We start from the raw sequence: 14,316 nt of genomic DNA, 5'->3' as shown, positions 1-14,316 counted from the left end.
GTGCCCCTACCCTCAGCCCAGCCCAGCCTGGCGGGCCTCATGGCATACAATCCATCACCCTCCACAACAGCCTCTGAGAATGAGCTATTTGTCTTCCAATGCCAAGACCTACCCAGACCTATGGGCACTGGTAGAGACAGATGGTGAGGGTGGGGTGGAGGGACCGGGACAGATGGATGGGCATCTGGCCGGGGTGGCTGGCACTGAGCTGGGGCCTTTGGGGGTCCTCTCACATGCCAGGAGCAGGGAGAGGGTGGATCCCTAGGGCCAAAGTTCCATCATGTGGCAGATCACAGACTTGGCAGCTCATAAAATCATGGCATTAATATGACAATACCAGAAAGTAATAGAATTATTGACTAATGACATCAGAGACAAATGAACTCATACTGTTGACAAGGACCCAGGGCCATTCATTCCTATCCCTTGTCTTAAGGTCATGAATGTTAATAATAATAGCTAATACTTATTTAGTACCTAGGTGTCAGACACCATTCTAAGTACTTGAATCTCATTCAATCATCATAACAATATTGTCAGGAAGTATTTTTATCCTCATTTTACAGAAGAGGAACCTAAGGCTCAGAGAGGTTGAGTAACTTGCCCAAGCACACACAGTTACTAAGCAGTAGCCCCAAAATTTGAATCAAATGGGCCACCACATATGTGGCTGCCCAGAGAGCCACAGTGTCCAAGGCCGGGTGTGGCTGCTGAGCACTTTCGGACCCTGAGCCTGGCGAGAAACCAGCACCCAATTGTGCACAAGCATTAAGTAGGCCACCTTCAAAGGGTTCTCATCGGGTTCATTAAAACAGGCTCCCCAGGTCCCTGACTCAACAGGGGTTTTGTCAGAGGCAGGAGGGAGCTGTCCACCTCTTCCTCTCTCCTCTTCCCTCCATTTGCACAGATTTGGGACTAACTGCAGTGCTCCCATGAGCATTGGAGTGTGCACGTGTGGGGTTAGAGAAATATGCAGGACCAGTCTTACGCGTTACTTTAGCCCACTTGGTTCCACCCTCTTGCCTCCAGAAAAAAAATGCTGAAGGGATCTAGCTGCCTCATGAATGAGGGGACAAGCCACCAAGTGATAGGAATGTTAAAACCTCAGACATGCCAAGTACAAACTAGCCTCAGGGCCTTTGTATGCGCTGTTCCCCCTGCCTAGAACACTCTTCCCCCAGATGTGCACATGGCTCCCTGTCGCACTTCCTTTAGGTCTCTGCTTAAATGTTAGCACCAAATTAAAATAGCAGTCCTGGCAGTCTTTATCTCCTTACCCTGCTTGCTTTTTCTTCATAGCATTTCTCACTGCTTAATAGCTATGTCTGTCTGTCTTTCTGTCTGTCTGTTTGCTGCACCCCTTACCTCCCACTCCCAACTAAGGGAAGGGCACTTATTTTATTCATTACTGTATTCCCAGCCCCTAGAACAGGGAACTGTGTCCCCAGCTCCCAGAAAATTTCTTAGGCGGTCAGTAACAACTTGTTGAATAAAGAGCAAAGTCATTATTCCTCCCCATCTATGACTTAATTGGCCAGGAGGGGCGACCTGGAACAGTTTGGTGTGGGGAGAAGTTGACTCATAGAAGCTCCTGGGTGGTTAATCGGCCTGGCTATTTGCAAGGCTGGTTTACTCCCATCCAAACTGCTCCTCACCCCCGGAACTATGCTATCCAAGTGGGAAAATACCCCCAGGAGAGCAGGAGGGGTCAGCAATGGGTGGTTCTCCCTGCCTACACACCCTTCTCCTTTGGAGGCCCGGGCTCTGCCGGATCCCCAGGGACTGCGTATACGCGGCGTGGTGAGCTGAAATCCCTGCGTGAGCAGTGAAGGGCTGTGGCCCGCGGAGGTAGGCACTTTGCGGAAGGTGCCTTCGAGGTGGTTGGGCCAAGAAGTCTGGTGGGCAGGGCCCACTGCCAGGTACGGCGCCTGAGGCCCTGTCCTGCAGCCTCCTCCCTTCCCTCCACCTCTGCGTCCCCGCCCCTCTTCTTCCAGCCTCCTTTCCTCTTCTAACTCCCTGCCTCTTGCTCAGCCGGCTCCCTACAGCCACAAGGCCAAGCCCCCTACTCTAAGGCTGATGTCTCCGAGCCCCGAGCTTTGCCGCCGCTCCTGATTGGCCCTGTGCCTCTGACCACGCCCCCACCTGACCACGCCCCTCCGTCGGACCCCGCCCACCCAGCTCCAGCCCGGCAGGCAGGCCGTGATGCTGATGGCTTCTATTCATTCTTGAAGACTGTCCCTCCCTTTCTTCCCTTCTCGCACACAGACTTTCATTCCTTCCAGGATTTTCTGGGCTCTTAATGTAAAGTTCATGTCCATGGCCGTGTTAACCCGCTCTCTAGCCCCCCAAGCAGCCTTCTTTGAGCTGCGGCGGGGCAGGAGGGAGAAGAGAGAGAGAGACTGCGGCAGCAGGGGCTAGAAACCAAACAGCAACCAAATGCTATGAGGGCCAGTGGCCCAGACTAGGGACTTCTATGGTGCAGTGGGAAGACCCCTGGACAGGTGTCAAAAGCCAGTGTTCAAACTCACTCTGCCTCTTGGTGTTTGTGTGACTCTGCATAAACAATTTGACTGCTCTGGCCTCAGTTTCCTTACCTGTAAATCAGAGAGAATTAGCACTCACCACAGAAGGTGGTAGGAGACCCATAGCAGGTGCTAGGGGATCCTAATCCATACCGGACTAGGGGCAAATAATGTCTGTTCTGCCTACTTCCACCCCCATACCTTCCCACCAGCTGTGGGTGGGTCAGGGCTCTGGCCATTGGCTGGTACCTGGTCATCGAGGTCAGAAGGGCCATCTGCTTAGTAGCTGGTTTCTGTCTTGGCTCTAGTCCTGTCCTGGCTGTGGCTGGTGCCCAGTCCTGCCCAGCACTCTGTTCTTGCCAAAGGGGTTCTGGGGAAGTGTCCAGGGCAGGAGAGAGAGGGAGAGAGAAGGGAGGGTGGAGGGCAGCTCGTATGCCGAGAGAGCATGATAGAGAAGTTCCAGGTGCTGCCATACATGATGTTCCATTTAGTCTTCCCCGTGCCCAACTCAGGAGACACTGTGAATGAATGAATGAGTGAGTGAGTGAATGAATGGACAACCGTCTGACGAAGGTACAATGATATCGTTAAATCAGATGGTATGTGCAAAGTACCTGGCACATGCCTGGCAAACAGCCCTCGAAACTGTCTCTCCCTTCCCCGCTGCCTCCTTGGCTTTCTCCCCTCCCTTTATTGGCACAACATGTGACATAATAGAAAGAGCGTGTAGTTTAGAGTCAAAAACACCTGGCTATACTTCTTGGTTCTTTCACTCGTTGACCCATGACTTTGAGCAAGTCACTTAATATCCCTCTGCCTCCGTTTGCTCATTTGTAAAAAGGGACTAATGATGTTGCAGGTTGGATGAGGATCAACAAAATAGATGGGGATGAGCCTTGAAAAAGCCGAGCATGGCCCATAATATCATCCCTCCCTCCCTGTGGCCCCTTGCCTCTAGCTTCCGCCCACCTCTGGGTTCAGCACGAGGGGCATGACCCATGAGAGATTACAGTCACAGCCTGCTTTCCTCCCTGCCCCCCCCCCCGCCATGATGCCATAATTCATGGAGGCTGTCCTGTGGCACAGTGCCAAGGCCCGGCCTGGCCCGCCAGCTCCCCGTGTCCATGAAGCCCCAACCCAGACTTCTTTCTCTTTCAGTTAAACCCCTTGGTCTCAAGGCCTCTGCCCCTAAGCCCTGATTTGCAGGAACATCCTATGAATCGCTTTGATTAGAAAGAAAACCCAGCATTAGGTTCAAGTGCTGCTCGGCATCGCCCGGCTTCCAGCGGGGGAAAGACACCCATCTAACCCCGGGCTGTTTCCTGAGACACCGAGTACAGGCTAACGTGGGGAGGGGTTGGCAGGTGGGCCCCAGCCAGGGCTTGGCAACTGCTGATGCCCAGCCCTGAAGAGGCAGCCCCCGCATTGGTTCATGGCTCTTCCTGGCTTGTCTGTGCATCCTTGTGCCCGTCCCAAGAATTACTCACCCCCTCCCATTGGGATGGGCACACTGGGTCTCAACAGGACAGGCGTGCCGGCCTTTTGTGGAAGAGGGGCATCCTAAGGCAGAGAAAGAAGGGGCAGCATCAGGAGGGGTGCGGGGGCCATCCTCAGCCCAGCCTCCCCCACTGGAGACTAAAAGCCTCCCTCCCCTCCAGAAGCATTCCTGTGGCCTCCACTCCGCCCCAACAGACACACATACATACACATATGCACACACTCCACTCCAAAAAGCTCTTCGAGGGAAGCCTGGGTGGCTCAGTTGGTTAAGCGTCTGCCCTCAGCTCAGGTCATGATTCCAGGGTCCTGGGATCGAGTCCCACATCGGGCTCCTTGCTCAGAGAGGAGCCTGCTTCTCCCTCTGCCTGCCACTCCCCCTGTTCGTGCTCTCTCTCTCTCTGATAAATAAATAATCTCAAAAAAAAAAAAAAACTCTTCAATTAAGGGAAAATATTTGGAAGGGGACTTCAACATCCTTTTTTGAGTACAGACCTCTTTGAGAATCTAATGAAGCCACAATCCCTTTCCCAATTAGGATGCACATATACACCAATTTTTTCATTTAACTTCAGAGTCTCTATGAACTCTTAAAGCTTCCAGTAGACTGAGATTAAGAATTTCTGATCAGAACCAAACTCTTTATTTTATTATAAAGACACAAAGGCTGGGGCGCCTGGGTGGCTCAGTTGGGTAAGTGTCTGACTCTTGGCCTGGGTTCAGGTCATGATCTCAGTGTCCTGGGATTGAGCCCTTTGTCCGGCTCCAGCTCGACGTGGAGTCTGCTTGTCCCTCTCCCTCTGCTCCTCCCCCTGCTCGCTCTCTCTCTCTCTCTCTCATAAATAAATTAAAATCTTAAAAAAATAAAGACACGAAGGCTTAGAGAGCAAATGACATGCCTGTGGTCACACAGGAAATTAGTAGCAGAGCCCAGTCTGAAGTGTGTGTCCCAGACTATTGGTTCAGTGTCCTTTCCCGTCCCCCTAGGTGGTGTCTCCCTCTTTTTTCTCCCTGTGGCTCCCTTGTTGGTCAGTCCTCTGCTAGGGCCCAGCACAGTCCAAGCACAAACACTGCATGTTCAGTAAATGTGGTTATCAGGCCCGGGAAGAGCTCGGCCAACTTCATTTAACTGGTTCCTCACTGCAGGGCCAGAGAAGATGTGGTCTGGTTCCATCGATGTGTGCGGCGGGCTAGATCAAGGATTGGCTGGGTCTGTTCCAGGCTGCTCCAGACTGTGAAGTCTCAGAGGTCCAACCTATACCAAATGAGGGGCCAAGAAAAGTGTCCTTGGGCTACAGAGCAGAGGACCTGAAGTATGTCCAGCATTTTCTCTAAATGCCAGTCAAGATCTCAGCTTTTAACAACGCCTTCAGGTGTCTCTGTTCCTCCTCTACTCTGGAACCCACGCTGGCTCCCTCATGCCATACCATCAAATTCAGATTCCTTTCCTTGTTGTCTCCTCTGCATAGGACGAGCTCATCTCTACACTGGGGTCATTGCTCCCATCTTGTTCCCAGCTAGTGTGTGAGGGTGGGGAGGTGGGGAGGATACCGGAGTAGGGAGCTCGCCCCACCTCACCAGCTGTCTCTGCCCCCAGGGCTGCAGTGCAATGCATCCATGGACCTCATTGGTACCTGCTGGCCCCAGAGCCCTGCGGGGCAGTTGGTGGTTCGACCCTGCCCCGCCTATTTCTACGGCGTCCGCTACAACACCACAAGTAAGTGAGCCTGTGGAGGGCAGACCCTCTGGTGGGAGGTGGGACAGGATGGGGAGAGCTTGGGACTTGTTGGAGGTGGGAGGAATAATAATGACAACGACAAGACTATAGTACCTCTCGTGGATACAACCACCATTTACCAAAGGCCAGCTCTGTGCTCTTTACCGCTGATTCCCACAATACCCCTGGGTGATGCCATATGTAACTATGTAGTTCTCATTATATACTGAGGCCTCCGAGGCTCAGAGAGGTCAGGGAATTTACCCAAGGTCACCAGCTGGTAAGAGGTGAAGCTGGAATTTGCCTGCAGCTCTGACACTTTCTTCTGCAGGTGACAAACTGGGTTAGTCGGGATAAGCCTACCACAACCCTATGAGGTAGGGCAGGAATCATCAGAATAGCCCCCACTTGGAGCTCAGAGAGGTTAGGAGGTCTGTCCAGGGCCCTGCAGCCCTGAGGTGGGGGACCCCGTTTTAGATCCACAGGCAGGGGGCTGAGCCTTGCATGCAGGCTCGCAGGACTGGTGAGGACTGCCCAGGGTCTGTTGGATACTTGATCCCCACGTAAACACCTCGATACCCTGAGGCCCTGAGCCTCCTGAGCCTCCACCTCCAGGCTTTGCAGCTCCTTGTTACACCACCTGTCACCCCCAGGATTAATTTGCTCTGCCCCGTCAATGACTCACAGCCCCTGCTTATGAAGAGAGAAACAGCTGCAGGCCAGGGGCCCTGTCCTACAGAGGGAGGGGTGGGGGTCCCTAGATGGGTTCTTGGGGTCTGATGAGCCTGGGCTCCGAGGCCCAAGGGGGTGCCGAGGGTGACCAGCCCCCAGGTGGTTCACGCGGAGACTTGCCGAGTGACCTTAATGCATTTCCCCCCTCATATGGCCCTTTGGCCCCTGGTCTGACGATGAGAAGGCTGGAGGGCATGGCTTCAGCTCAGAACTCCCACGTTCCTCCTCCTGCCCCCTCTCCTTTACCAGCTACATTAAGGGTGTTGGGGCTGGGGGTGGCTGCAACCCAGGAGGGGTGGGAGGGCCCCAGGGAGGCTGGAACAGCCAGACCACACAGCTTCATGTGTCTGCAACCACTTCTTGGACCCCAAGAGGAGGGTGTGGGGAGGAAGTGCAGGTAGGGGGAAGGGCAGAAGGACCTAAGAAGAGAGCTTGGTGTGTGCCGCCTGCCAACCTCCAATTTAGTAGGGCCCATTTTACAGTTAGGAAATGGAGGCAGAGGCTGAGAGCTGCCCAGGGTCACAAGGTGTGGAGGCAGGGCCACGGCCTCACTCACGTGCTTCTGGAGCTCCCAGGGACTGGTGCCTGGGGCGGGGGGCAGCGAGGCTCCTCCCAGAAGGAGGCCCTTCTGTCTACGCAGCACCAGGTCTTGTCAATTTCACCTCCAAAGTGATGTTCACGTCCGAGCTGACTTCCCCTCCATCCTCAGAGCCACTGCCCTGGTCCAAGGCACCAGCTCTCTGACCCTGGTTTCCCATCCAACCCTTCTGTGGCTCCTGATTGCCTCCATGGTCAAGTCCACACTCCTGAGTGGGGCCAGCCAGGCTCTCTATGGCTCCAGCCCTGCCTCTCCGCATGAGCTCACTCCACTCTTGTCTCCCAGGGTGACTTGACATGACCCCAAGAAAGACTTTAGTGTCTGGGCACGAGCTGCTGATTAGCCCACCCTGCCTTAAGTGGAAGCTGAGACTCCAGGATTCTAGCCCCAGCTCTACCTGGAACTGGCTAAGGAACCCTCTGCACTGCCTTCTCCAGGCCTCAGTTTCTCCACCTGCAGGATGGGTGGGAGGTTTGGGTGAGGTGCTCTCTCTGCTCCCAGGAGAGGGGCTGGGGTGATGGTCCTTGGACGTGGAGCCAGGGCTGCAAGACTCTCTCTTCACAAATGCCCCCAGTGCCAGAAAGTGAGGGACACACCCGTGTGTAATCAGTACTGCCTGGGAACCCAGAATTGTACCTAATCATTAGGCACTAATTAATTCATTTACTGATGAGACACGGCCAGGACTTCCAGGCCTTCTCCTTAATGCCCTCCCTCCTGCTGCATCTGATCTTCAAAGGGATGGGAGCTTTTCCAAAAATATCCATTTTCCCGAGACTCTCTGGGAGGACTGCTCAGCTCAGCAATTAAAGACAAGGAGGTCGCATCCTCCCTGGCAACGACTTGCGGCTAGGGGAGCTGTTTCTCTTTCCAGATCACCTCCTCCCTTCCCAACAAAACCTGCTCCCTCTGGATGACCTGGCCCAGGAAGGGCTCCATGCTCCCGCCCCACATGTGGGGTGTAAAAGGGGAGCTTGAACCAAGGGGCATCTCTTGCAGCCCCTACCAGTACCCACTTTGACAGGGATACGTAACATGTCCTGAATCTTATAGAAGGTTATACAAGTAACAGTTCAGAGACAATAATAATGAAAATAATAGTGCACGCCATGCGCCAGGTACAGCTCCAAGCGCTCTGCATGTGCGAACTAAGAATGCCCACCCAGCCACTGAGGCAGGAGTCGTTGCGAAGCTTATTCCTATGCAGCACATAAGGAAGCAGAGAGGTTGTGTGACTTGCCCACGGTCACACAGTTAGGAAGGAGTGGCATCAGGATTTGAACCTGGGCCACCTGGGTTGAGAGCCATGCTCTTCACCCTACTTCATGCTCCCTCTCCTAAAGCAAAACCACCCCCTTATTCCAGCCCCCCCCCCCCATGCCTCTTCCAGCTAGATCTCTGCCCAGAGTCCCTTTCTTTGCAGACATTCCAGAGTGGCCTCTGGTCCCAGGCATGTTCCCTCCACGGCAGACACACTGGATTCCCCTGGCTCCTTGCCTCCTCCCAGACCTTCCTGAAATCCCAGTCACTGAGCCCTCAGCCCTCTGGTAGCTTATCCCTCATTTAGCAATTAGGAGAGAATCAGCAGCTCCTTCACCAACTCTGCCCAAGGGCTCAACTTTACTGGGAAGGGAAGCTGAGCTAAGCTTTAAAAATGCATTTAGCCTCATTTTCCCACTGGCACGCTGCAGCCTGAGCAGCCTCTCAGCAGGGTGGCCAGGGAGTGCGTTAGAGAGGCCGCGGCCCTGTGGTCCTCGGGGCCAGACCGTGGCTCCCTCTTTCCCGGAGGCAGCAACATCTCCCCCCACCAGCCACCACCCCATCATCTTCCTCTTGTCCTGCTGCTGCCAGCAGAGAGGCAGGTCCAGGCTGGACACCCCCCACCCTTGGGGAAGCAGTTGGCCAAGCCCTTCCCCTTACAAATGACAAGAGGGGTCTAAGAGTCTCGGGAGGCTGGCTGACTGAGGTCACTCTCGCAGCCCAGCAGCACTGAGCAGGACCTAGGGCGTCCCACTCTGTCTCCCACACAGTGCTCTGTCCCTGCCGGGCTCCGGGCTCAGGGACTGGGACTCAGGCAGCTTCCGCAGCCATCCTTGAGCTCTGCTGGGATGGGGATGTGGCATGAGGGTCAGTGTGAGCCATGGAAAGGCCTGCAGCAGGGGATTGGCTCAAGATTCAGTTGCTCTTCCAGCCAGTGCCGCCTGGACTCAGGGCCAGAATTCACTCTAGGAAACATATTTAAAGTCACCAATGCCCGAGTGAGGTGAGGCAGGGTGACCTCCACCGGCAAAGGAGAAAAGACTCAAGATTTGGATCTCCTTTGGTCCCTTCCTTCCTGGATTTTAGGGCCCTGGTGCCTGCCGGGGGTATGGGCAGGAGGGAGGGTGAGAGGGACCCTTTGTGCAGCTCCACCCACCCCAGAGCCATGAAGCCAGGCCTCATCTCAGATGGCACGGCTCCTCCCCATCTCCTTAGAAGGCGAAAGTTCCGGGCCGCAGTCCAGTCTGGTGGCTGTGCGGGCCCCCACGCCTCCCTGGGGCGCCCTCCTGTCTTTTCCCCCAAATGCCATGTGCCAGGCTGGTTGTAGTGGATCCCATGAGATCCATGTCCTGTGACATCCCCCAGTCCACTTTTGCCACCTGTCATTTCCTGTCCTAAGAGACCTCCACCATGGATGTGTCCAACACATGACCCTCCAACATAAATCCTGCTGTTAGAGAAATGCCACCATGAGGACCTTCCCCAACCCCTGCCCTGTGGGCCCCACCCCATGTGAAACACTGCCACATGGACCCCCCCATGGGAAACCTCACTGCAGATAGTCATTCCAATGTGCCACATCAGCTGTCACCACGTACCCTTCCACCATAGCATGCCCAGCCTCGTGAGGGAGAATCAACTCATCAGCTCTCACCATCCCTTTTGCTACCATGTGAGATGCCAAATGGGACATTTCTCCAAAGGGCACCCACCACATAATCTGCCGCCACATAAGGTCTTGCAAGGAAGCAGCCCCAGCAGGCTGGTCAAGTCTGCCCGGGGGCCCACCGCATGGACACGATCATGGCAGCCTGAGTGGGCAGCCCTATTGGGGCCAGCAGGCAGAAAGGGGCAAGAAGATGGAGGTAGTAGGGAAGCCCCTCTCCTCAGCTTCAACTCCAGAGTCCCCCAGCAAGCAGGCCTCTGTGCTGGCCCAGATGGATGGATAGATGGATGGATTGATGGACAGATGGATGCCTGGGTTGCTCTTTGGGAGAGGAGCCCATGGTTCACTCTGACTCTCTCTCCTTCTTCCAGACAACGGCTACAGGGAGTGCCTGGCCAATGGCAGCTGGGCCGCCCGCGTGAACTACTCCGAGTGCCAGGAGATCCTCAGTGGGGAGGTGAGGCTGCCAGTGTGGACGGTGGGTGAGGCCCCAGCTCAGGTCTGGGTCTGCTGTGCGGGTGCCCAGAATCATGGCTGTGAGCAGCCATCCCCAAGGGAGGCTGAGCCAAGAGGGCGGCAGCTGGCTCTGACACAGATGAGTTGGGTCCTTGCTCCTTCCCCTTCCACCCATCACCCACCTGCGCGGCACATCCGGGTTCCGCCAGGGGGCGCTGTGTCAGAACCAAAGATGGAGGCGGGCGGGCGGCGGTGGGGAGCAGCGCCGTTGGAAAAAGCCCTTGGAGAGGCTTTGAAATATTTAAATGTTTTTGAGAAGATGGTGCTTACACATAATACAAAATTCAAAAGGTACAAATGGGAACACAGAGAAGTCTCCTTCCCGCCCTGTCCCGGCCACTGGGTTCCCTCCCCAGAGGCAAGGCCAGTTTCTTAGGTGTTCTTCCAGAGACATTGTCTGCGTATGTGAGTAATTACATACAGAGATACTCTTTTTTGCTTTAATCCAAATGTTGCATGTTCTCCACACTGTCTGACACCTTGATTTTTGCATACGACCCAACGTCTTAGAGACTGTTCCCTATCAGTACATAAAGAGCCTCTTCATTCTTTTTTACATTTGCGTAATACCACATTGTGCAAAATGTGCCGTCGTTTATTTAACCAATCTTTATCCTCAGTCTGGTTATTACTAACAGCGCCGCAATGAATAATCTCTTCAGGGTGGCATTTGGCAGAGGCACGGGTGTATCTGGTGTTGCTGCTGCCTCCGTCCTCCGTGCCCCCTCCCCTCCATCTCCACGCACCCTTTCAGTAGGTGCTGAGGAAGGAGAGGGTCATGGAGCTGGAAAAATGAGTGAGCAGACAGCAAAGGACAGACGGGAGGACACCCCAGGCTGTGTGAGGGCTCCAGGCATCTGGGCAATGGAGGAAGGGGGCGGATCCACACCGTCCTGAGAATTCCAGCGCTTAAAAGATCTAAATTGGAAGGGACCTTGGAGACCCTCCATCCTCGCTTAATCTGCCTGGTAATAAGAGCCACACAGAGCACTTGTTCAAATATAGGCCCCAGGGCTTCGTCCAACACCCGATAAATCAAAATCTCCAAGGAGGATGTACAGAGTCCCAGGGGACCTTCTGATGGGGGTGGGGGGAGTGAATAACTCTGATTTAGTGCAACCCATTCACCTTGCAGGTGGGGAGACTGAGGCCCAGAAAGGGGGAGTGGCTCACGCAAGGTTACACAGCCAGAGAGAGTCAGAGCCTAGAACCTGGGCTTTGGAGTGGAGGCTTGCTTCTGCCCCCCACCAGGTGCTCAGTGGGAAGTGAGGTTGGTGGAGGAAGAACGGCTTTCCCCACCTTGCACTCACCCGGCCCTGGGTGCTTTGGTGACCCCCTTCCCCAGGCTGCCTGGCTTCTTGTCACTGAGCCACTGGGACTCTGCTGTCTCCTTCCTGAAGCTGCAGACATAGGGCACAGTTTAGCTTAGAAGAATGGCACGTTCTCTGGTGGGGCTGCTTTGGCAGGGTGAGTTACTAGGGATGCCGGAGAGAGGTTTGCTGGTATCTCCACTCACAGGCCAGTCTCGTGGTCCCCCACAGGCCATGGTGGGTTGGCCCGGCCCCCCTGACCTGAGCAGGGTGCTAAGCACCCACATAGTGAGCCAGCCTGGGAAGTCCTGGGGTTGCAGATGAGGGCACCCCCACCCCTGGGGGGGACTGAGGGAGGAAAGTGGGGTCAAGAAACATAATTGGGCCAGAAGATCTGGGGCGGGGTTGGGCAAGAAGACCACTCAGCCTGATGGGGAGCTCCTTACCTGGCACCCAGGAGACGAGGCAGAAAGCGAGGTCAGTGCTGTGGACAACTTAGACCACAGCTCACACCCATGGGGAGAAGGTATGGGGGAGGCACGGTCAAGGCAAGAAGTCTTCAGCCCTCCAGTGCACCCCACCTTGTCCTGCTGGGTGTGCAGAGCCTGAGGCAATGGTGTATCTCCAACTGCAGGTCAGGCCAGCCTCCTGGCTTAAAACAAATTGCCCTCCCCCGACCCCCGAGGAGGAGACGTCTGTCGCCTTCTTTTTTTTTTTTTTTTGTTTTTTTTTATTTATTTATTTATTTATTTATTTATTTATTTGAGAGAGAGAGAGAGAGAAACAGCATGAGAGGGGATAGGGTCAGAAGGAGAAGCAGGCTCCCCGCCGAGCCAGGAGCCCGATGCGGGACTCGATCCCAGGACTCCGGGATCACGACCTGAGCCGAAGGCAGTCGCTTAACCAACTGAGCCACCCAGGCGCCCGACGTCTGTCGCCTTCTTGAAAAGGAGAAAAGCTGGAGGGCCACAGCTGCTCCCTGCCTTCCCCCTGCATGGAGCCCCCTGAATGTCAGAGGAAGTTCACGGTCCACCCAAATCCCTCCTGCTCTAATTGAAGCCCCATCCTTCTAGTTGGCTGATGGGGGACACCACCCTGTAGCTCCCACCCCTTTTGCCATGACAGGGATCTCTCCCTCTCTCTACCAGTGGGGTTAGGGGGAGAAGGAGGATTGGGGAACACCAGCTTCTCATCAGTCCCCTCTTTGGCAGGATAACAGGAACAGCATGGGCTTAGGAGGCGGCTGGTTTGCAGTTTGGATTCTGGTTCCAGCACATGTTCTGTGTGACCCTGGGTGGGCAACTTAGCCTCACCAAGGCCCAGCTTCCTCGTCTGTAAAAGGGCCCAGAGAGAGAGGGTCACGTCCGCTTGTGTCTTGGTCTGTGGAGGGCGCTCCATCCATTCGCCATCCCTCTGCCTCTCCTCTCACCAGGGGTCAGGGGAGGTTGTAGGGTACACCTGGGGGGTGGGGGGTTGTTGATGAGGAGACCAGGTAACACGGGCACCCCCTTCCTCTGCTTACCGACTCGGTGGGGGCTGCCACCCACCCCTTTCCCAGGCAGCCCCTGCCAGCCCGGCTGCCTGGCACTCTGGGTAATCAATTAATTTAATTACTGAAAATGCCATTCCCTTCTGCCAGCCTCTAGCCTCTAGCCAGACCCCTCCCCACTCTCAAGATGCCCCATCCACTCCTGAGCTATCAAGAAGAGGAAGAGAAGTCTCCAATTAACGGAGCAGCTGATTTCTCAGCTCTGGGGCCTGGGCTAAGCCCTAATTAAGCACCAGTGCCCCAGGGGATTGCAGATAATGGATTTGAAGAAGGGCTGCCCCATGAAATGGGACTCGTGAGGGCGCCCAGAGGCCAGGCCAGGGAGGAGACTGCCTACGGCCACCACCACCAGGGGACAAGCCCCCAGCTGGGAAGCTTGGCTTGTTGATGGCCCAACCCTGGGAATGGCACTGACCCCCCCCGCCGCACTGGCCCCCACTCTCCATATCAGCACCCCCCAGACACAGTTTCCCTTCCCTGCAGTGACATCCACCCCGCCCCCACAGCCCAGACTCACCCCCAATTCCCATGACACTTATACATGCTCTGCTTCCCTCCCCCACACCTGCTGATCTGGGGAGCCCGGGCACTTCCTGGGAGGGCACACCTTGATGCCACATGAAAGGGGTTCTGGGGGTGTAGGCTTGTGAGCTGGGGTTCACTGCTCACAGCAGTGTTGGTTGTACCAGAACTTCTGAAACGCTTAAGAATCATTGGGGCTTCTGGCTAAAATGAAGGTTCAGACTCAGTGGGTCTGGGGCAGGGCTTCAGATTCTTGCAAACTCCCGGGTGATGCTGGTGTCACTGGTCTGGGGACCACACCTGGAGGAGTAAGGGGCTGGAGTGCCCACGGGTGGGGTGAGGGAGTAGCTCTGGAAACCAGCTGGCGCGCGCACGCGAGAGAGAGAGAGAGAGAGAGAGAGCCACAGAGTGGCACAGGCAGAGGTGG

At 55.3% G+C, this 14,316-nt stretch overlaps 1 protein-coding gene across 1 annotated transcript in view; it reads left to right on the top strand.

The window, feature by feature from the left end:
• Nucleotides 1-14,316, top strand: part of CRHR1 (corticotropin releasing hormone receptor 1) — a 29,867-nt gene that overhangs the window by 2,608 nt on the left and 12,943 nt on the right. The window contains exons 2-3 of the mRNA XM_081804790.1: nt 5,617-5,736; nt 10,364-10,449. Of these exons, the coding sequence (XP_081660916.1) occupies nt 5,637-5,736; nt 10,364-10,449 (186 nt within the window). The 5' untranslated portion in view covers nt 5,617-5,636. The remainder of the gene's footprint in view (nt 1-5,616; nt 5,737-10,363; nt 10,450-14,316) is intronic.

Source organism: Leptonychotes weddellii, chromosome 15, assembly GCF_054177405.1.
Source record: "Leptonychotes weddellii isolate Sample4059 chromosome 15, ASM5417740v2, whole genome shotgun sequence".
Classification (NCBI taxonomy): Eukaryota; Metazoa; Chordata; class Mammalia; order Carnivora; family Phocidae; genus Leptonychotes; species Leptonychotes weddellii.
Note: the sequence above shows the minus strand (reverse complement) of the source record. Positions and strands in the feature narration are given on the sequence as shown.